This window comes from Mixophyes fleayi, chromosome 8 (genome assembly GCF_038048845.1).
Source record: "Mixophyes fleayi isolate aMixFle1 chromosome 8, aMixFle1.hap1, whole genome shotgun sequence".
In the NCBI taxonomy this organism is placed as follows: domain Eukaryota; kingdom Metazoa; phylum Chordata; class Amphibia; order Anura; family Limnodynastidae; genus Mixophyes; species Mixophyes fleayi.
This window is the reverse complement of record NC_134409.1, coordinates 117010736-117034789: the sequence shown is the minus strand read 5'-3', so window position 1 is coordinate 117034789 and position 24054 is coordinate 117010736. Positions and strand designations below refer to the sequence as shown.

At 39.4% G+C, this 24054-nt stretch overlaps 1 protein-coding gene and 1 long non-coding RNA gene across 5 annotated transcripts in view; one reads left to right on the top strand and one right to left on the bottom strand.

The window, feature by feature from the left end:
- LOC142099624 (uncharacterized) overlaps positions 1-14188 on the bottom strand; it is a 49394-nt gene extending 35206 nt beyond the window's left edge. The window contains exons 1-2 of the long non-coding RNA XR_012678584.1: positions 14107-14188; positions 8545-8608 (exon numbers count right to left, since the gene is read on the bottom strand). This is a non-coding gene — a long non-coding RNA (uncharacterized LOC142099624). The remainder of the gene's footprint in view (positions 1-8544; positions 8609-14106) is intronic.
- The window catches only part of ARHGEF3 (Rho guanine nucleotide exchange factor 3), a 241651-nt gene that overhangs the window by 192958 nt on the left and 24639 nt on the right, over positions 1-24054 (top strand). For 2 of the 4 annotated variants that reach the window (XR_012678582.1, XM_075183261.1), the window contains exon 1: positions 14023-14321. The exons of the other annotated variants lie outside the window; for them this stretch is intronic. Coding sequence is in view for 1 of the 2 variants with exons in the window: in XM_075183261.1 (XP_075039362.1) it covers positions 14097-14321 (225 nt within the window). In the remaining variant the exon portion in view is untranslated. Of the gene's footprint in view, positions 1-14022; positions 14322-24054 lie in introns of those variants that run through there. 4 annotated transcript variants of the gene reach the window in all.

The following is a 24054-nucleotide window of genomic DNA, read 5'->3' as shown; positions in this document are numbered from 1 at the left end:
AGCCATTTTGGCTCTTCACCGGTCCTTAAATAGCCCCCTAAATACTAAGGTTGGGGAGAATTTTTTTTTTTATCTTTCTGAATTGCGGACAAGTAATTCATTACTAATATGGGTCATGCAAGAACATAACAGCTGACATGAAGCTGTCCTTAGGCCCAGAAAGTATTTTTTAATAACTCTACAGACATTAACAATGATTTCCCCCAAAATATCAACTATAACCAACTGGATAAAAATGCAACTTTATGATCTTTGGGGTCAAAATAGCAAAATGTACCAAAATCACAGTTTTCATTTTTGGGAAACACTTTTTGCTTTTTACAGCAAAAAAAAATGTATCATGCTATTTTGGGCACGGAATGTCTCATAATTGAATTCAAAAGTGAGTTCTTTATGTCCGCAGTGTTTGAAAAGAACTTAGGATGTTCTCTTCATCCACTTCCTGCTATTTCAATTCAGTCAACTGACTTGTCAAATAAATTGGGGCTTGGTTTCCCTTATTGTCTAATACATGACCTTGTGACTCACGCACAAATCATTTTCCAAAATAGAATATTCATTTGTGGACAGTAGAACATCACAGACTGTCCAAAGAACAAGAATCTTTATTTAAATAATACAGTCTAGATCAATGAGATATGTGCTGACAATGGATGTTCATGAACTATACATAGTTCACTATTGGGGTATTATAGTGTGGTCATAGCTGTTTGATGTATATTATATATAGGAAAACCCCTTATATTTTCTAGCTGAAGTTATAAATATAGGGCTGCAAAATAAAACAAAATATTAAAAATATAAAATAAAAATATTAAGTTCATCATATTTAATCTATAAATATTTAAGTGTTAGGCTGGATAAACACTATACAACATGTATTCCGATGCGATATCCTTACCGATTTTACCAACGATTAAAAGAAAAAAAATAAAGTTTCCGATAGCACGGTGGCTCAGTGGTTAGCACTTCTGTCTTACAGCACTGGGGTCATGAGTTCAATTCCCGACCATGGCCTTCTCTGTGAGGAGTTTGTATGTTCTTCTGTTTGCGGGGGTTTCCTCCGGGTGCTCCGGTTTCCTCCCACACACCAAAAAACATACTAGTAGGTTAATTGGCTGCTAACAAATTGACCCTGGTGTGTGTGTGTGTGTGTGTGTGTGTGTGTATATGTTAGGGAATTTAGACTGTAAGCCCCAATGGGGCAGGGACTGATGTGAGTGAGTTCTCTGTACAGCGCTGCGGAATTAGTGGCGCTTTATAAATGGTGATGATGATGATGATCAACCTGCCTATTTATTTGTACACACTGAACACATTTTACAGGATTTACCTTCAGATCTGTGCTCTTCATCTGTCATAACCATTGGCCGAAAAGATTGCGACTCTGCACACTCCATAGAGATCTATGGACTCAGCCGGTCCTGAAAGCTTACATACTGCAGAATTGGAACAACATCGTTCCATCGGTGAATGACACATTTAGTTCAGTTTAAAAATTAAATTAAATGATACGATGAGCTTTGGAACCATAATCACTCATTGCTACAGCGTACATACTAATGCAATATCAGCCCGAACGGTCGTTTATCGTGTGATTGGCCCAATAATCGTTTGAAAACACTGTAGTGTGTACCCAGTCTAAAACTGATGAATGCATTTCTAAAGTTACCATATCTTACACATACTTGCCAACTCTCCCGGAATGTCCGGGAGACTCCCGCATTTCATGTGAGTCTCACGGACTCCCGGGAGAGTGTGGCAATCTCCCGCATCTGCCAACTTCCAGTCCAAAACGCTGCGATTCCCGGTGAATCGCGCCCCGCCCCCTGCTGTAAAATGACGTCACGGGGCGGTTCCAAAATGACGCAAATTTTGGAGCCCCACACCTCATCATGCCCACCTCCCCTGGCAGGTTCCCGAAAGCCAACTTCAGAAAGTTGGTAAGTATGATCTTACAAGAACAAATTATATTTAATATCATATGTAACCTTGTTATATACTGCTTCAGGCTACAATCATATGTTATCAGCTTTTTAGGATCTACAAAGCAAACAGTTTCATTCCCTACTGACAGGAAGTCTGGTGTGTATAGAAAAACACACCCTCTGCCCCTGAATCTGAGCCATACCTAATATATATTCTGCTCAGATCCTAAACCTTCTTCATATATATATTTATGAACATCTCTAATAGTTCTTTAATACAAAGCAACTTGCATTTTAAATTTAGTGCCCCTTTCAGTCGGGACACTATGAGGACGTTTATTATATAAAACAACTAAAAGAAGAAAATGGAAGAGTCATCGTTTTCGATTTAAAGGTTCATTTAACACACACACAAGATGATTAACTTTCAAGAGCCACATTTAGGTAGGAGTTACAGGATGTTTAATTGAAGTGAAATTTGAAGTGAAAACTCCCCAAACATTGATAAGTTGTAGAACAGCATGAATCTGAATGACCTACCTTTTCTTGGGTGAACAAAACTTTACAGTTGGCAGCAATGTATTGTTATCATTAGCTTTATTATTGTGTCTTATTATTAGACTTTATTTACATAGCGACAATATATTCCACAGCATTGTGCAATCAAAGAACTTTATTTAAGCAGATCAGTCTCTGCCCCTGTGGAGCGTACAATCATCATCATCATCATCATTTATTTATATAGCGCCAGCAAATTCCGTAGCGCTTTACAATTGGGAACAAACATTAATAAGACAATACTAGGTAATACATACAGACAGAGAGGTACAATCTAATTTCTCTACTATCTAGCACACAAACTTTAAAACAAAAGTGTTATTATGCTCTTAACGCAGTCATTTACACTAGAGTGTAAGTGTAAGATATTCAGGCCCCTATTTAAGGCTCACCGCATAATATGAAAGATAGTTTTCAATCCTCATCATATACGTAGGGATTGAACTATCTTTTTATATTAATCCAAAAACTTTAAACAGGGACAGCATAAACTGCTGTCCCTGTGAAGTTTATCACTTACCTTTTCTTTGCCTCTTCAGTGCGAAGAGAACTGTGTTGACGACATCGTCCTGAAAATCCTGCGACGACCGAAAGTGTCGGACATGTGCACAGAGAGCCATTGTACTGAGTGAGGAGTGACCGACAAACGAGAGTCATGTGACAGGGAGGGATCACATGATCCCTCCACACATTCGCTGTCCAGCTCTGCTCTTCAGAGCAGAGTTGACAGCACTGAAAGACAATTATGAAAATGTAATGTAAAACATGAAGAAAAAAAGAGAGACAAATGCTTATTTTCGGATATTATTAAATAGCGTTACTGAGCAGTCCACCTACACTTTTATGGGGACTGCTCAGTGAAACAAAGACAAATGCAAGGCAGGAGATACCTACGATATCTGCTGCGATGCAATCATCATAAATCTCAGTTTTGCGGTTAATCCCCGAAATCTGACAGAGGATTAATGTTTGATAAATAGGCCCCTCAATGTTTTACAGACACCAGTGTATTTACATGTTGGTACATCAGATTTATTTTCATAACTATAATTAATAATATATTTTATGTATATTGACATAATACTAGATTGCATTCTATGCAAAATCATTTTGCATTTGTTGCTTAGCAGTTTTACAAATGTAATCTTTGCTGAATCATTTGTCACTTTCCCCACCTCGCTTTTCCCCTAGTTCCCTGCCTATTCCACCATGACGTTTGGGCAGGGTTTTCCCCTCCAGCACACAATCTGGCCTGTGCACAAAGGTCATTCAGGACACGGATCAGTCTGAGTATGGTGCCAGCCATGCACTTCTCATTAAAGTTTATATTCCCTGTATATTTTTTTCTCTCAATGTTCATTAACACATATAGGATTAAGTCATTCTACACAAAGGACTATTTCTCAGCTTGCTTGGCTGAGGCAAAATGAAATATTAGCCATAAACTCCAACAGACCTCTGCCCCTTTTATCAAGAAAGGCGGCACTCGGACTTCTACCAGATCAGTTACAAGAATTCAGTTAAAAATATATGTGAAATGAACAATATTATATAATGATATATAAAATATATAACAAGAATCAGAAAACACCATCTTTCCTATTCATCCACCTCTAGGCTTGTGCCGAATTGTATATTTAGTCCCATCTGTGGGCCAAGCAAGCCATGAGAATTGGTGTTAAATTTCAACATCCAACCTGTTTAGGAGGTCGGCCCGCTGTGTGGAACACACCCTTTGGTTTAACGAAAAAGGAAAGACAGATTGGTTTGTGTGTGTTATTATTATACAGATTTTAAATTGGTTGAAGTTAAATTGCAGCTCCATCTAAAGCTGGGTACATGCTACAGAATTTTCCACCAACTTTTTATGCCGATCGATTTTACATGCGATTAATGTTCCGATCGCTCGGTCCATGGACTGCATACACACTAGCCTTGTTTAGGACGATAAAGGGAAGAGCGGACGTCCCTTTAGCGACTTTTTATAGCCATGTTGTCCTGAGCAATGATTGTGGATCGGTCGGAGGTTTATACACACTACACAATGGAAACGAGATTGGAACGAAAATATTAAACGGTACGACCAACCAAATGAGGCGACAATCGTCCATTTGGGCAGACTTTTGACCATCGTGTCACTGCACACACTGACCCGACTTTTGAACGAGCGGTCGTATGTCAGCTGTTTGAGCCGATTATTGGACAAAAACCCTGTAGTGTGTACCTACTTAAATCCAGAGGTTATTAGCAGTATTAGGATGTTAAGTAGCTGTATATCTGGGTCGTGTGTGAGATGCTGTATGTGTGACTTTCATTCCAACCACAAACACGGACAAAAGCAGATGTCTGGCTGTTTATTGGTCGTATCAAGCAGACATGTGGTACTGATCACATGTTACCCTGCGTATCTGTGTACCAACCACTTGTGCGTCTGCAGAACCTTATACAAACAGCCTTAAATATAAAGAGGGATTTTAACATAAGTCACTTGGCGCCAGCTTCTGGAGTAGAGACATTATTCAGAGTAAACAGTTGGGTTTAAGTCAAAGTGGCAGATAAAAGTGTCCAGAACTATTTTTTTTTTTTTTGCTTACTTGGTATTTGAAGGTTTACTGTAAATTCCTTCGGCACAAGAGATAGTAAGTGGCAGCTTGGATTATGATATAATTTTTTATTATATACACACTCCACTAAGGGATTAAAGTGACCTTTGGAGTGGTCTATGAAGAAGCATTTGCAAGGGTAGAGATCGCACGCAATGTTTCTTGAGTCTGAGCACATTTGTTTATTGTGTAAATGACACTAACGCGTTGGTATTAATATTATGCTTCTGCAGAAAGCCAAAGATAGTTTCACTAGCGTAGGCAAAGTGTAACCTTTATTTAATGGATGTCAAGTCCAAACCTCTCCATGTGCATTACAACAGAATATTTTTGCTTCTAGTATTTATTAATATAGTTTTAGGGAGCTGTATGTCATTTCAAACTGCACCTGCTGGGTCCATAATTTTATCCAATACCTCCTATGGCACGAACACTACTCATCGAATTATATGTACAGTAATAAATCCTTGTCTAACTTAACATATGATGGGCTTTGTCCTCATATGACTATCTTTATTATTTAAATTTCATTAGGTTAATATAACAGTTTGGCATATACCGAGTGGCTGTTTCTGGTCCTCCCATCCCTTTCTCAAGCTTATGTCGCCATTGATATTGAAATAAATGTAGCATCTTTATATTTATGGACTTGGTAGTGCGGTACAGCACTTTATGGAGTAAATGTATCAAGCTGCGAGTTTCCTGCGGGTTTGACAAAGTGTAGATGTTGCCTATAGCAACCAATCAGATTCTAGTTATCATTTAGTTAGTACATTCTACAAAATGATAGCTAGAATCTGATTGGTTGCTATAGGCAACATCTGCACTTTCTCAAACCCGCCGGGAAACTCGCAGCGTGATACATTTAACCCTATATCTTATTTTGGAGTGTCTACCTGCTCGTATTTATTCTGATTTTTATTTTGAGGATACAAATGCCAAATGCTTTAATATCGATTAAACACCAGGGGCCTGATTCAAAGTGGAATACAACTTGCACACAAGTTGCTGTCTAAAAAAGAGCAGTTTCGACTGTATTTAGATCCAAGCGGATATCAAGACGCATTTCAGTTTCAATCTGGGTGTAAGTACACTCCATGTAAACGTTACTTGCCGTATGTGCAATATAAGGTCACGTAGAATGCAGAATTTATATTATAAAATAAATGAAAAACTGTAAACAGTATAATCATTAATAAACATATGGTTGGTTTAAAAAAATGTTTTTTACATTAAATACATAAATCAAGATGTTCATACTGCATACACAATGTGTTTTTATGGTCTAGATACTTGCATACACATGTTCTATGCTAGTTATTGGTACTTAGCACAAAATATGGGAAGAATGACGGCGATAATGTGTCAAACAAACAACAAATGTGAAATGAAATGCAGATTAAAGTTCAAAAGAATGGTCACAATTATCCTTCTTTTGCAGGATCGATGTTAGATCTCCCAAGTCTTGTTTTATACCTTCTTTATGTGATGATGCTCTTGCGGTTTGTGAATATCTCTTAAAATTAAAATAAAAACCCCCAAAGGTTAATAAAAATGTATAAACGGACCAACTTGTGTTTTTTTCGGGAAAAGTGTTCACACCACCGTGAATAAAAAACAAGTGCAGCAAATTAGTAATACATGTAATGCTACTTACACGGAAGTAGCCATATCACCACCACCATTTATTTATATAGCGCCACTAATTCCGCAGCGCTGTACACAGAACTCGCTCACATCAGTCCCTGCTCCATTGGGGCTTACAGTCTAAGTTCCCTAATACACACACACAGACAGACATACACGCAGACTAGGGTTAATTTGTTAGCAGCCAATTAACCTACCAGTAAGTTTTTGGAGTGTGGGAGGAAACTGGAGCACCTGGAGGAAACCCAAACACAGGGAGAACGTACAAACTCTTAACGAATAAGGCCATGGTCGGGAATTGAACTCATGACCCCGGTGCTGTAAGGCAGAAGTGCTAACCAGCCATATCAGAATAAATCCATGAAATCATCCTCAAAAATATATACAATAGTGTAATATTGTTTGAATTTAGAATGAGAAATGTGAGGGGCTGCCAAAAGAAGGATCCGCTTGTAAATAATAATATGGGCAGCACGGTGGCTCAGTGGTTAGCACTTCTGCCTCACAGCACTGGGGTCATGAGTTTAATTCCCGACCATGGCCTTATCTGTGTGGAGTTTGTATGTTCTCCCCGTGTTTATGTGGGTCTCCTCCAGGTGCTCTGGTTTCCTTCCACACTCCAAAAACATACTGGTAGGTTAATTGTCTGCTATCAAATGGACGTGTGTGTGTGTGTGTGTGTGTGTGTGTGTGTGTGTGTGTGTGTGTGTGTGTGTGTGTGTGTGTGTGTTAGTGTTAGTGTTAGTGAATTTAGACTGTAAGCCCCAATGGGGCAGGGACTGATGTGAGTGAGTTCTCTGTACAGCGCTGCGGAATTAGTGGCGCTATATAAATAGATGATGATGATGATCAATATTTTCTTTAGGCTTCTTTTTTTCTTAAACACAAGTAACACTCTCCCACAACATATGGGGAAAGGCAAAAAGACAAATCTCCTTGTGTAATACGTTTTAAATTAAAATAACATTCTAATATCTTGCACATTCATTGTAAGTTGTAACAAAATAGAATGAAAAACAACAGACTCCTTCTTAAGGTATATTAAGACTCCTACCAGATTGGAGATAGGAATCAGCCTGTATATCTCTTCTTAAAAGGGTGTGTAGTTGAAATAGCGACAGCAAGTTGGCTTTGTTAAGTATGGAGTAGTACAAAGATTCCTGATAAGAGTGTCTGCAGCCCAAGGCAAGACTAACATCGTCAGTAACTAACATGATATACAGTAGTACATGGGTGTGTACATGGGAGAGACAGTCACATTCATTTGTACCTGTTTTTTGCCTCAAACAGCTCACCAGTATATTTACTAAACTGCGGGTTTTAAAAGTGTAGATGTTGCCTATAGCAACCAACCAGAATCTAGCTGTCATTTTGTAAAATGTACTAAATAAAGGATAGCTAGGGGGGTATTCAATTGTTAGCGAGAAGGGTGAAAATCCCGCGCTCGAAAAAATATTACTGTTAATACGGTAATTTGCGCATAAATACCGTTAATACGGTAATTTACTCGCTGGATTTCAGGAGCTGCGAGCTGAAATTCAACGAGTAATTACCGTGTTAACGGTAATATTTTTCGAGCGCAGGATTTTCACCCGTCTCGCTAACAATTGAATACCCCCCTTAGAATCTGACTGGTTGCTATAAGCAACATCTCCACTTTTTAGATCCGCAGCTTAGTAAATATACCCTGAAGACCAGTTTGAGTTTCCTTCCATATATATTTACAATTGATAATTACACTGAAGCTAACCTCAGCTTAAATGACTGATAACAGAGAATTGATGACTTCTGTGTATCACTGTACTTACACTTTTATTTGCAGAAAATCTGGCGCCGTCGGTCCACTGTACATAAAACTGACAATCACAGCAGCTGAAATGGAACATAAAGCTCAGAGACCAGTTCAGGAAACATATATACGGTTTTATTCCACAATGATCTAAACGCCAACCGTTTTCTGACCTGGAGTTTTAATCACATCTGAAAATGTTTCAGCTAAATCGCAGGTTCTTTATTATGGCCTAGAGCAAAGTTAAACGTCTTGGCTGACAAGTTGTAAAGAAAAAGTGAAGCTTTATATGTGAACCTGTGCTTTCCACTACTCTCCCCCGGGGCAAAATTCATTTTGCTTTAAAGTCTGTACTCTTCGTTGGAATTTTCATTGCTTTCATAACTGAAAGGATTTTCCTCCTATTGTACGTGCCAGGGTAAAATCTCTCCAACAACCTCATGATGTTTATGTATTATAACTGCTCTGTTTACACATCATAATTATAGGTTAGTAGTTAGATACCGCTTAGCCCAATGCTACTTAATGGTTAAGTAAATAAATTTGCTCTTAGAAAGTAAAGGCTACAGAAGTATGCAAATCCTAAGCAATAAAGCCTGAGATAGCAGAATGTATATAGGTTATCACCCTTATATAACTTTTATAAGGCATTAAAGAATGTGTTCACGTGTATTTTTTTTAATCATTTTGAGTTTGTTTATGTTTTTAAGTTTAACCACTTGTTTATTTAACATTTAAAATCAATTTTGCTTATGCTAAAGTGTGCACTATCTACCACCTCGGTAAAGATCCTTCTGCATCAAGAGTTTCCAACACACTTGGGGGTATACTTACTAAACTGTGGGTTTGAAAAAGTGGAGATGTTGCCTATAGCAACCAATCAGATTCTAGTTATTTATTTAGTACATTCTACAGAATGACAGCTAGAATCTGATTGGTTGCTATAGGCAACATCTCCACATTTTCAAACCCGCAGTTTAGTAAATATACCCCTTGGTGTTGCCATTTCCAGGTACATCCAATTGTCTTCTGCTGTTTTGGCAATTGTCAAAGCAGGAAGTTCTTGCTCTGTACCACTTATAATAATACTGATGGGGCTACAGTAACTGTATTTGTCAGAGTACGTTAGCAATGTGCTTTCCCTCTGAACAAATTAACAGACCTGATCATTCAGTAGGGGGGCCGAGTAAGTGGTCTGCAAAGACACCGTTTCGGCAACGTTTATGTTACTAATAGCTTTTTTATTTAAGACTGCTTGTATTTTAGTTTCAGTAGGCTATCAAAGGACCACTAAAGTTAAAAATGATTAATCTTCCTCACTAGTGATGGCAATATCTATGGGCAGCAGGATGGCATAGTGGTAAGCACTTCTGCCTTACAGCACTGGGGTCATGAGTTCAATTCCCGACGATGGCCTTATCTGTGAGGAGTTTGTATGTTCTCTCCGTGTTTGCGTGGCTTTCCTCCGGGTGCTCCGGTTTCCTCCCACACTCTAAAAACATACTGGTAGGTTAATTGGCTGCTAACAAATTGGCCCTAATCTGTCTGTCTGTCTGTCTGTGAGTGTGTTAGGGAATTTAGACTGTAAGCCCCAGTGGGGCAGGGACTGATGTGAATGAGTTCTCTGTACACCGCTGCGAAATTAGTGGCGCTATATAAATAAATGATGATGATGATGAATGGCTATCCAGCCATGCAAGGAGTGCTTGCATCAATGACATTATGAATGGCCTGGCCTACCTCCAGTTTCTGCAGGACTCTCCTGAGGGAGTCATGCAGCTGTATATTAACAGCCAAATGTTAATGCCTCCCTCATAGCAATTTTAATCCCTGTTACCATGTATTCTTGATAATCACCTCTCTTAGCCATTAACCATATAATATACATTAGGCAATGTCATATAACCATACAATGGCCGCCAGGACCTTTTGGGTAATGTAAGGCATGGGATGGCATTTTTTGAAAGTAGAGTTATTTACATTTTGTAGTGGGATCAGGGATCAGGGAATTGCTGACCTTTGTTCCACTAATTGCTACTCTGTTTGCTCATCACAGGCTGGTGTGCCAATTTGTACTGTGCTACAGATTTAAGTAACACTTCAGTACAGTGACGATAATTACACTTGCAAATGACTTGTTGACTTTTGCCTTACTATAGCAATTTAAAGGTTTATTTACAATATATGTAAATAGCTGGCTTTAAATGAATGGGAAAAATATTCTAATAGGCCTAAGCATGACTTACAGACACAATGGCCTGCCTTTCCTCCATGTGTGAAAAAACTTGCACATAGACCAATTTGTACAAGTTATAAGCAGAGATATATTTATTTACTGTAATTATGGCTCTTGTTATAAGACATAAGACCTTTTTATCAGCTAGTTAATCAATGGCATCCCTCTTCCGGTACAAATGCTAGTCTCCTGATACTCACCCTCTTCTGCTCCCAATGTATTGGAATCTAGGGCTTGATTCATTAAGGATCTTAATTTGAGAAACTTCATATTTCAGTCTCCTGGACAAAACCATGTTACAATGCAAGGGGTGCAAATTAGTATTTTGTTTTGCACATAAGTTAAATACTGACTGTTTTTTCATGTAGCACACAAATATCAACTTTAAATTTCAATGTACAAATAAGCTATCAAGTATTCGTGTGCTACAAGAAAAAAACAGTCAGTATTTAACTTATGTGCAAAACAGAATACTAATTTGCACCCCTTGCATTGTAACATGGTTTTGTCCAGGAGACTGAAATAAGAAGTTTCGCAAGTTAAGACCCTTAATGAATCAGGCCCCTATTTCTTATCATCTGCAGCCTGTGATATATATTCATGTTCTACATAGATCATATAGAGCATGTTGTACAGCTGACATTTATTTCTATGAATTCCCTGAACAAGAGATATTTGACATTTAAATAAGAAAAGCGATATGAATATCCCAGTGCGTAAACCTTGACAACTATGTAATGCTTTAGATGGGCAGCTCTCCCCTAACTCTCCTGCTTCCACATCCCCTACCAGGTCCACCTTGTGTCCACCCATGCCCTTTAGAATGTAAGCTCTCACGGGCAGAGCCCTTTCTCCTAATGTTTTCCTTACATAATTATGTCATTTTTCAGGTTTTAATGTTATTATGTAAATGTCTTGTTTGTGTTTATTTCATTTTGATACTTTTTTCACTTATGTTATTTTGTCATGTTGTTGTGTGTTCTAATCCACTATATACAGCGCCCTGCAAGTTTTGTGGCGCCTTCTAAATAAATGATAATAATAATGTATTACATAGGTGGGTGGTATCTATTATATGACCACTAAACCTACAATGCTAATTGTTTTAAATAAAGAGGCTGTTGATAGCATTCACAAATGTATGTGGAGAAGATTTGGAAGGATGTCAGAAAGGAAATATTTAAGATAAGTTGTTCAAGTTAAGGGAGCCTAAATTGGATGTAGATAGGTTCCTATTAAGCATCCCACTTCAATCTACATTTAAGTTGTGGCATGGAGTGGACCTGAATACATATACACTATGGAGAAAATGACTATCTGCTGCTGGTCACAATAAAACTAGAAAGCAATGTATTAAAAGAATGCAACCTGCTTTCAGTAGACTAGTACCTATACAGGGGCAAACGCAGCATTTGTAGAGGGGGGTTTTCCGCACCACGCCGCCAGTGGGCATGACCAGCATGCATGGGGGCATGGCAATAATATTAGACAGCGCTTGGCTGCTCTCCAACTCTTCCTATCCCCATAATATACATGGGCAATGCTGCGTGCACTACTGTTAGGTGCACACAGCACTCCCTTTTCAAACAGAGCTGTGTGAAATGGGGGGTAGGGTCCAGCCACCTCAATTATACAGTGCCCCAGGCTTTGAGGGGGGTTTCCAGGCACTAGGAAACCCCCCTTGGTTTGCCTATGCTATATTTACGTATCTCTATTCAGCAAACATTTATCCCACTCTTTATTTTCCTGCAGTCTGTTTCTATTGGGAGATAGGGAAGCTTGCGTATGAAGTTTGTGTATGTAGGTTGGCATCATGTCACACGGTGCACAATCATTTACACTATTAGAAAGAAAATGCATATTGGGTACAACAAATCCACCAGGGAGAATCTGATGCTCGAGATCCTTGCCCTATAGAGCTTAAAATCTAAAGCTAGGCATGTAGCCTTTGTAATCATGTTAATAAGTTTCGCCATTGACAAAAACTCCTGTAGCTTTTCCAAGATAGAGGGCTCAGATTTTATTTCCAGTTGTATCAATCAGACAGAGGGATTATTGTGGATCTGTGACATTGTTTAATGGACACAATGTCCGTCAAACCCCCATTCCATGTCCAATCCCTTATCTCATTAACATGACTTAAGCTAGGTACACATTATAGGTTTTTCACCCGATTATCGGGCCAATCACACGATAAACGACTGTTCGGGCTGATATCGCATTAGTTTGTACGCTCCCACGATCTTGTTTTATTGTACCAAAGCACATTGTATCGTTTCATTTAAACACTCTATAAACAATGGAACGATGTCGGGCTGCAGTGTGTATACACTCACGCCCAGCAGTGTAGGCAGATCTCCATAGAGTTTACAGAGTCAGAATCTTTTCAGCCGATAGTTATGACATATGAAGATCACAGATCTGTAGGTAAATCGTGTAAGTGTGTACACATGTATCGGCATGCTGATCGGGACTTTGGGTTGTTAAAGAAATTGTTAATGATATCACATTGGGATAATTTTTCTGTTGTGTGTACCTAGCTTGAGAAATATCTGTGTGTACATGTAGGGCAAAAAATGTGATTAGGCTAATTATTAGGCTGATTACAAATTGCTATTAGGGCAAAAAATGTGATTAGGCTAATTATTAGGCTGATTAGAAATTGCTATTAAAATGATTGCCACTGACACACCATCATACAGCATGATCAAGCATTGACAATAAAAGTATGTAATGCACTCCATTAAACAGGATAACAGTATATATTTGCATATGTTTGAATGACAATACAAAGTGTGTCAATTTACCATATTGTCAACAGTGGTGAATGAATAAATTGATATTGCCATAACAATTTACACACTGTATAGGAGGCTGCACTCAGCACTCCAGAATAAACACAAATCTACATGACTGCAGCATATTGCAGTCATTCTATTTGCCATCCACTAAGAAATGAAACTCCTGTCTGCAGTTTCGTGGACAATGTAAACAAAAGTAAAACTAAAAACCACCCAATAACACTTTTTAGTACGGTCGTGGAGAAATAATCCCTGTATTGACAGAGGAAGATAGAGTTATCAGCCCCATCAGTCAGTGGGTGACTGCACTCAGTGCACATTTCCAGTAAGAAGACAAACCAAGAGCCTAATGCTGTGTTTGCAGCTAGTAGCTAGTGATGCAGGCTGTGCTAATCTGATGCTTTCCACTGGTGTGTCTCACCCACTTCCTCCCCTTGTGAGTGGAGGAGGAGGGCTCTCTGTAATGAGAGTGGTGTACGGTGTCTGACACCATAAGCTGTGCTCCTTAGTCTAGCTCTGCAGTCAGGCTGGGTAATGCACTCACCTCCACATCACAGCTGGAATTTGTCAGACTCCACCGTTCCCCTGGAGGTCAGGCTGGGCTTTCATGTTACAGTCTCCCCCTCAGGATCCACTGTGACCACCGACACGACCAGCCCCAAAGCCACAATGGTGGCGAAGGATTATCCCTTTTACCTCACCGTCAAGAGGGTCAATTTAACGCTAGAGGTGAAGGCTGCAACCACGACAGGGATTGAGGTAATGCGGCCAGTGCTCTGTAGTGTGTCTGTGGGGTGATCTCTGGTCCCCTCCTGGAGTTTATGTGGATAAGGGAAATGAATGAGAGGTTTAAATGCATCTTTATTATATGTTGCAATATGCTCTGTGTTCCTGACCTGCTGTTGGGCTTTAGATCTTAATCATCTCTGCAAGTTGTTGACTTTAGTATTTTCTGATCTAGAATTTCCAAACAAAATGTTATGAAGAAACTATATGGTTCTCTAATAATATATATTCCCAATGCCTGCATAGTGCATGGGAGGTTTCTAGCTTGTTTCCAGTTGGAATTTTTTATTTATATTGATTTTTTTTTTATTTTTAATGCAACACTTGTTTTACATTCCTTTTTTGTAGCTGATGTTTTGTCTTAATTAAATGTGAAAGGTTGATCTAAGATTACAGGTGCTTTCAGGCTGTAAACCCAGTCAGTAATGTGTTAAGCAAGTGCTGTGTGTTAGTGGGGAGGGTAATAGACACCAGTACAATGTCAATCCTGCAAGTCTACAAAATAGAACATTTTTAAACAAACCTGTCTGAACACATCTCTCCTGACTGATCCTTCAGATGTCAACAATCCTTTTTTCGTCAACTCCCACATAGAGAAAAATTTGCCCTTATACCTTATGTACCTTATACTAGTGCTTAGAACCCCAAGTACCTAAACCAGTTTAATTTCTGCTGTAATTTTCTTTTGTTCTTTGTCAGTGTGTCAGATGCAGATCCACACACATGAAACCATGCATTCATCACAGCGTCATGTAAAAACGCAATGAGTTGCAGTTAAGAAGCGTTCACATTTGCGTTTGGCTTGAAGAAGATAACTTTGTGTTGTGTCACAGACATGTTTAAATAAAGCCGATTGAAAACACTTGTAAACACACTTGCATGCATGTCAAATATACACATCAAACATAATGCGGTTTATATGCAATTGTACAGTGCATTAAAAACACTCTGCAAACGCCAATTCAATCTGAAGCCTCTTTTGCAAACTGTATTTAATGATAAAATCGTATTTGCAATTGTAGCTCCTAAATATTAAATATGTCTTTCACATTAAAATTGTATTAAATCAGGATTCAGATTAGGTCAAACCAGAATATTGTTTAAAACGTTATTCAAAAGAATGGCAGTCTGAATTGTGGACACTTTACACCTCTTGTATAAACACAAGTGGTTTGTATAAAGTGATGGTTCATGTGAGCTCTCTGCAGATTGGTGCTGGTGACACCGCCAGGCACTGCCTTGTACTTGGTTCTGCGCTGATATAAATATTCCCAACGAGCTCTCGCAGAGCAGGAACCTTGAAATAACATTTTATCTGCATGTAGCTATGCATCTAGTATGTAGGAACTGTGCTTACTGCTGTATTCATTATAGCATTATACTGGTGTGCCTTTTGGAGAACTTTCCTAAACATAATATGTAGTTGTTCTGTATAAAGTGTTATTTTGTGATTGCAAGTTCATCTCCTTTGCATCTGGTGTCCCCCAGTAATAGCTCAGTGGGTGCAGATGCCTTCATATCAGTGTAGCAGACATAGGCCCTGCATTACTGGTCTGCAGAACATCCCATGTCCAGGCTGAACATATTTATGTCATGTGTATAGTTGTGATATATCGCACAGCATTATTACTGATATATAGGTTTCTGGTATTTATGACCAGCAGAAGCTTGTTGGGACGGTTACATATTTTCTCAAACCCATTACATTCTAGATGGTCCTGATAGCTTCGTTAATGTGGGTTCAGGATTGCAGAAAAAAGCTAATTAATTTCCACTTGTTTAAATTGTAGAACATTCTCTTAATAAAATTGGTCACACTCTCTAACTTGCCATCTATTATTTTTTTGGCTTATTTTTTTGTTTAGCGTCTTAAGTAGTTTTACACATTGTTATTAGGTTTGCATTCAGTGTACATTGTGCTGTTAACAATGGCTTGTTATGAATTTGGCTTCTCTGCTGATTGTATGTGCAGTTTCCGAAGGAGAGGGAGGGTTCTCCCAGATAAGCGGGTCTTGAAAAAGAATGAACTTTGTTTTCTCAGGCACCTCTAGACATGTAGCAGCTGCCAGAATTTCTATGGGATCAACAGGTCTTTGAAGCGACATTTTACAGCCAAAGCGGCAGAATTCCAGGTCTAGTGCAGCAGGGTTTATCAAAGCAGCTTGTGGTGGGAGGCAGGGAGATTCCATGTAGCAACTTGCTGTCTAATGCACAATCTTCTGTCGTCTGCTAATAGCCACAATCAGGATCCTTGCTAAACATGCTTATGGGACTGACCTTAAGGCCTCTTTCCCACTGGCATCAAAACATGCTTTTACTTTTTGGGTTTATAGCCACTTGCACCTGCGGCAGGGTGAGTTTGTGTTGCCTAAGGCTGGGGGGGGGGGGTCACTTATCTTATTCGCCCCCGTAGATCAATAAGAAACCACAATCACACAGCCATATTAAAGTGCTGAGCAGAAAAATGTGCAGGTTGTTTTGCTTATCCCTAGGATTCCAGGGGCAAACGCAGGATTTGTAGAGTGGGTTTCCACACCACACCACCAGTGGGCGTGACCAGCATGCATGGGGGCGTAGCTATAATTTTAGACAGTGCTTGGATGCTCTCGAACGCATCCTATCTCTATAATATACATGGGCAATACTTTGTGCAGTACTGTTAGGTGCACGCAGCTCTCCCTTTTCAAGTAGCGCTGTGTGAGTCGGGGGCAGAGTCCAGCTATCCCAATTATACAGCGCCTCAGGCTTGGAGGGGGGTTTACAGGCACTAGGTACCCCCCCCCCCTCGATTTGCCTATGGATTCCACTAAATGATTACCATTTCTTTTAACATATCGCTGTGTTACATATATTTTTTTCCTACTTTTTCCTAATATGTCCAGATAGTGGTACCCATGCAACCATCTTGTTTGACTATTTATTGGCCGGATAATTAATATTCCCACTCTATTCTGCCCCCTCCAATATTATGCAAAAAGTGGGGTGAGTAGAGCAATCCCTAAAATACGTATTTCATTCATTAGGGCACACTCAGCAAAAACAGCAGTAAGTTAGCATTAATGGGATTAATTAAGTATTATTTTGCAACATTCAGCTAAAAGGTACACTGTACATCTGACGATATCCCCAGGGGTACTCCTAGCCATTCTACGGACACTGACATAGAACCCTCTTCAATCATTATACAGACATAACCATATGAGCTGCCTGTACTTTCAAGGCAATTATTATTTTTTAACCACCAATTAACTGCCCGAGACATCTGTCTCAGGTTGCCCTATTGACTTACTATATTTACTTTTGTATAAATTATTTATACTGCTTATTCAGCCCAGATTAAATTAAATATGCACTCCATTAGAACAGTGCTTTCAGTTGGCAAATTTATAATATAAAATGAATGATTAGTCGTTTGATTTTACCAAGTAGTAGTCTTTGAAAATAACATCTCTCAATCATGGGATTGCTCAACAGGAAGAACTCTACATTGTTATTAAAATAAGTAATATATCAAAGTAATGACCCTTTAAAGCACATAATATTGCAGGTATGGAGATTGCAGTGCTGATAATCATTGCAAAAATGGTCAGTTTCTGAATGCAGAGATAGAAATATGGTAATGAGTTTTATTTGTACTAATACCCACAGGCTTTACATATATCATTAATTGGCAGACTGTGAATGAGCCAGTGACATCTCTGAGGATCTTTGTATCATCAGTGATGCCGGGTGAATTGATAGGTGCCATTCAAATGAAATTGGATTCAGCCCACAAGGGGGCTACCTATACTGTGCATGGTTGACAGGTCTACTCTAAAGCTGGGTACACACTACAGAATTTTCCACCAACTTTTTATGCCGATCGATTTTTACATGCGATCGATGGTCCAATCGCTCGGTCCATGGACTGCATACACACTAGCCATGTTTTAGAAGATAAAGGGAAGAGCGGACGTCCCTTTAGCGACTTTTTACAGCCATGTTGTCGTGAGCAATGATTGCAATTTCGGACATACCGAAGCAACATCGGTCGGAAGTTTATACACACTACACAACGGAAACGAGATTGGAACGAAGATATTTAACGGTAGGACCAACCAAATGAGGCGACAATCGTCCATTTGGGCAGACTTTCGACCATCGTGTCACTACACACACTGACCCGACTTTTGAACGAGCGGTCGTATGTCGGCTGGTTGAGCCGATTATTGGACAAAAACCCTGTAGTGTGTACCCAGCTTTAGATCTGCTCAGTACAAATCTGTGACTTCGTTTATGACCTTGTCTGCAGTATTTCTCAAATACAAGGATGACGTAGTGGAATGAGCAAGACCAGTGTACAGAACGAGAGATACTGCATGTTTTTCAAGGCCTTTTCCTTCCTTGCATCCACCGCAAAGCGAAAGAAGAGTTGATCAAGCATTTTATCTCCACACAGGACATATCATTCAACATATTTCACAGAATAGTACGGAAAGGTCACGTTCAGTATTTTCTGCCACTCTCTGAGCTATTAATAGAGTTATAATTGAGTTATAAGTACTACCTGCAGTGTTACTTGGATAACAGTAGTGTGCAAGTGTTAGACAACACCTCCCTTGTATCAGTATTAATGTTAAGTTGAATGCAGCACAAGCTGTCAGCTCAAGGTTTTTTTTAGTCATAATTATCATACATGTGTTCTAGTCAAATAGGATGATGACATTTGCACATTGTCACAACCCTGCGTTGACATAATCATATGTACTCTATGAGACCCGTATTTATAATCAGAATTCCCTTTGTTAACGTAATAGGAGGCTGGAGCAGTGCCGCCAGTGGGCAAAGTTATATGGAAACCGGTAGACTGTTCCCTGAATACATTTGATGAAAGCTGTAACCTTGTTGCAATTAGTAGAGCTCTATAAAATTTAGTTGGTTTCTTGTATTTCAATAGGGCCAACCGCAGAGCTGAATAACCAGGGAGATAAAGTGCATGTTATGGGGGTTTGATTGATGAAGGTTTCCCTCTTTATGGTAGACTGTTATAGATAAACATTGAGGTTTAGATGCAGATTATTTGCTCTCTGCTCTATGTTGCCATTAAAGACAAAGTGTCAGTTGTCAGATTGATTTAGAGCAACCTCATCATTTCACATGGGACTTCAAACAACTTTCTGCTAATTACTTTCTGGTTACGGATGATCAGAGTGGCTTTTGAACCAGTAAAATACAGTGGAACTGCCTATCCAGCTGGTAAACAGCCAGCCCTCCCGAAATGAACCCTTTAACCTCTCTTCAAATGACTGGTGGCCACCATAAAGTACAAACAGTCATCTCAACCATGATAATTGGATTTAAACAAACCGTGTCATTGCTGGGGACCACAGATTTCCTTTGGGAGCCCAGCCACTGTCTGTGTAGTTAATAAAACAATGATAAAATAGGATTATTGTATAGAACACACCCTTTTCATTCATATTTAAAGTGCTGCACTCATTACATGATTCCAGTCCTCTGTTGCATTTGTTAGGATTACTGGGTCCTTGTTTAATAGGAAGTGTATGATGTTGTTTCTTGTTTTTCTTATGTTTGTGTCAGATATCACAATTTTGATGTTTAAAAAAACATTTATTCTAAACTGTTTTTCACTGTATTGTGGTAAATGAGTGATCTTGCTGGGATCAATCTTTCCTTCACTCTGTATGTAGGAATCTATTGAGAAGGATCTTAATTAAAACTATTAATTAATGGTTAGCCGATGATGGAGCCAGTTCCATGTGTTTCTTGGGTCAACTTCACTACATGAAAATCACTAGACTGGTGCAGTGTATATAATAATAATGTCTGGAACATGGAGATTATATTTTTGTGTAAAATTAGATGCGTAGGTATCCCGCATTCTATCTTGTTTCAGTGGCATAGTGTTTGAAGACGGCTATATAATCCTGCTGGGATAGCTCAGGTAATTATCTTTCATATTGTATTGCTAAGGATATTTTGGTGCTTCTTCCCGGTAAGGTTCCTCGCATATGGGAATCTGGTTATTAAGGAGCCCAGACTGCAGAAATATGGTAGTTCAGCATTTGGGCTTAATGACCAGATCACAAATAGCAAATACACGCTAGATCATATGGATATGATAGGAAAAGATGGCGGATGATTGTGGTGTTATATGTGGATTTAGACTTTAAGTCTCTTAGCGCAGTGACCTCTTCCTTTATGTTTCTCCAATCCCTGACCTCGGTGTGTGTGTTTCATACATTAAGGGGCACTTTGATTGGCTGCAGATCACTACAGAGTGTACCTTTAATCCTATTGGACCCTGAGGATAAGAGTCACAGGAGCAGCATCACGGTCCTGGGCCTGCGGTAACTACTTTTGGGCACAGTGTGTGCTGGCACTATGGGTTTTTATGATGGCATTATGAGGCTATGATGAAGCTTATTTATGGTGACAAGAAGGATTTATAAGGTGACTTAATGAGGCTGTATGTCAGGTGCATGAGCGGTTATGCTCCCCTCCCTTTAGGATGTAAGCTCTTATGAGCAGGGCCCTTCTCCCTCCTGTCTCTCTACCTTCTCTTCTGCTCCAACTCCATTATATTTGCTTTGCCTTGAGTCTCTGAAGTCTTGGTATTACTCGTTTATTGTTCTGTACTGTTATTCCCTGTACTGTCCATTGTTTGTACTGTGTTCGGCGCTGCGGAAACCTTGTGGCGCCTTATAAATAAATAAATAATAATAGTATGCTGGTCATGTAACTGTATATGGCTGTAATGGGGATGTATGCATGTGCTGGATATTGGAGTGTGCATGACTGACAGTTTAGTCTGCACTTTGTAATGCATGGTGTGACAAGTATATCCCTTGTACCACAGCATGCCTGCTAAATATTCACTTCGGCACTGCAGTAAGTACAAGCTTGGTTGACTTACTCTTGTGAAATATATACAGTATATTGACCATACACAGCACAAACTATATAGTTTATGCTGTAGGCAGTTATTCCTCCGTTGTCTAACACCATACTAATTTAGTCCTTCCTTGCCACTTGCATGTTGCTCTCAGTGGACAGTGCCACAAAATAAAGTGTTCAGGGTTGCAGGTCTACCTATCTACCCCACACATACATGATCATGCACATAATTATACATTGCAATGCCATACAACCCTAAATACAGAGGCGTAACTAATGAGCTGTGGGCCCCGGTGTAGGAAGGAGGGAACCGGGACCCCCGACCATGCAACGGGCCCATTATCTCCATGGGCCCCGATGTACAGCACCTGCTGCACCAATGGTAGGTCCGCCACTGCCCAAATGTATCCTATGTGTTTCAATGGCCACAAATCAATATAAGAAACAATGGGAAAGCAGAGTGTGCCCTGCTTCTGACAGTCACATAATGAACCAATGCTGACTATTACAATTCCCTTGTTCCTCTCAATCAGGAGAAAAATTGTTCATTGTCAGACCTACACACCCCGGTCTTCTTGTGCCTGAGGCAGTAATCTCCTCTCCCTACCGTACTCCTGGCTGTGAGAGACAGAATGATAGAGGAGCTAAAGGACAGGAATGTTTGACTTCAAATACCTTTCTGAAGGCATGCATAGCTACTAAGCACATTTCTATCACACAAATTGTGGCCTAATGGTAGGTGTGAAAGCGTTGTAGGTGTAACTAAAGACTCCTTCTCATGTTTCTGGAAACTAGATTACAAAGTGTGATACTGACGGCCACAACTTTGAAGAGAGGATAGAAAATACAAGATACAAAAGTTTCTGCTTCCAATTCACTGGCTCAGACAATATGTTTGGTGCTTTAAGACCCCAATGAGCATTTAGGAATGACAAAGTGTGTATATTCTTCTCTCTAATTGTTTATTAGATTGAAATTGTCCCATACTACTGGTGCTTAGGTATGAAGGAGCACAATAAGGCTTTTTTATAGGAGGTCACATGAAAAGGGTGTTTTTTCTTGTTTTAAATATACACAGTACCATCAAGTATAGAACATATGCTACAGAGTCATTTATTTAATTATTAACATTTGTATAGTGCCAGGATACTAAAACCAGCCCTGGTTCTCTATGTTATTAAATGGTCTTTTTGGTGACTTAGCCAATAGGAAATCCTCTTGGTAGTGCTCAATCAGCAAGAATCGGAATGGTGAATGACAGCTGTCTGTGCTGCACATATATTCTGTGTTTTGCTCCGGTCGAGTGAGCAAAGTCCTTTTCCTTTATATTATAGAGCACAGAGCCTTTGCCTCAATGCACCAGGTGAGCTACCATACAAGGTATATGGATGTCTCAAGAGCTTGCATGCTAGCGTCCGCCGTGTTTGTAGGTATAGCCCCTCATCTCACCTCCTTCTCAATCACACACTGGTTCTTGTTTCTAAACTTAAAAGCAGACTTCACATTTTACTTGGAAACATGTTTTATCAGCCAAAGTCCAAAGATTAATTCATAGTGTTCCAAATTTACACAAGATAAGTTGTTACAGAATGATGTGTGACAAATTAAATAGGGATATCCTAACTGGAAGCTCATTGTTTCTACGTTATACATTGCGGCTCCGATTCAAAAAAAACATCTTTATTTTTGAATAATCACTAATACGTTCTTAGATCTTTATTTCTATATAACCAGAATATGTTTCAGAATTCCCAATTTCATTTGATGGATCTGCTGTACATTTTCTTGTGGTTTTGGATTACTGTCAAGATGTAAGGCTACGCTCTAGAATCCTGTAGATTTGGGGTCAGTTTTGCTAGTAGCAGACTAATAAAGTGAGAGCCTTTGGCAGGGAGCCATAGAAAATGTTGACTTACCTCTATACTGCTGAATGCGTTCGATAACTTGTAGGTTAAATGAAAACGAATATATGCCGGCGAGATACATCATCTGAGAATAATAATGTTCCGTTTGACTTCTTTGACCCTTTTGTGAATTTGGGGTAATAGTTTTGCAGTAAATTACTGGTAATATATGTTAGACATTGTGCACTAACTGCAGGAAGTTCAAATTCCAGTCAAATGTGTTTGAGGATAGAAAACTATATGTAGCTCCATAGATATTGCATAGTACAGAAAAGCCACAAGCCAGTCCTCCTCTACAGAATTCACTGGCGGATTTCAGCATCCAGCTTTTGTACTTTTTTCCCCATGATCCTTGGCTATCATGGTGCACACAATGGGGTTTATTTAATAGGGTGCTAAAAGCAAATCATGTGCTGTAACCCATGGCAACCATTTCAATATCATGTTGACCACACATTGCAGTATTGCAGCCAGTATTGGACGGTTGACTCATCGGATCACTATCCAGCATGTTTGTAAATGCAGTTGGATGATGATGACTGGTAGCCTGTCTCCCCAACGGCATTAACAGGACCAGTGATGGTCGTTGTGGCCACGTACGTTGGTGTTGGCAAGTCAGACATTGATCTTTTCACATCATCGGACTAGGTGTTTTACAAGCATCTAGTGTAGGCAAAAAAAGGCAGTATCTGATTGGCTGTTGTTGGTTACAGCACTTGTGCCCTTATGCAGTCGTGTATAAAATTTAAAGAAACTCTTCTGCGCTTGATGTTCACTTTCACGATCCTTCCTCTTACTTTTCCTCTACCGATAACTTTTGAAATATTTTGCCGCCCACACGTTACAATCCTGCTGCTTGCTCAAACACTTAGTGACACTATCAGTCCAATCTGGCCACACGCCTA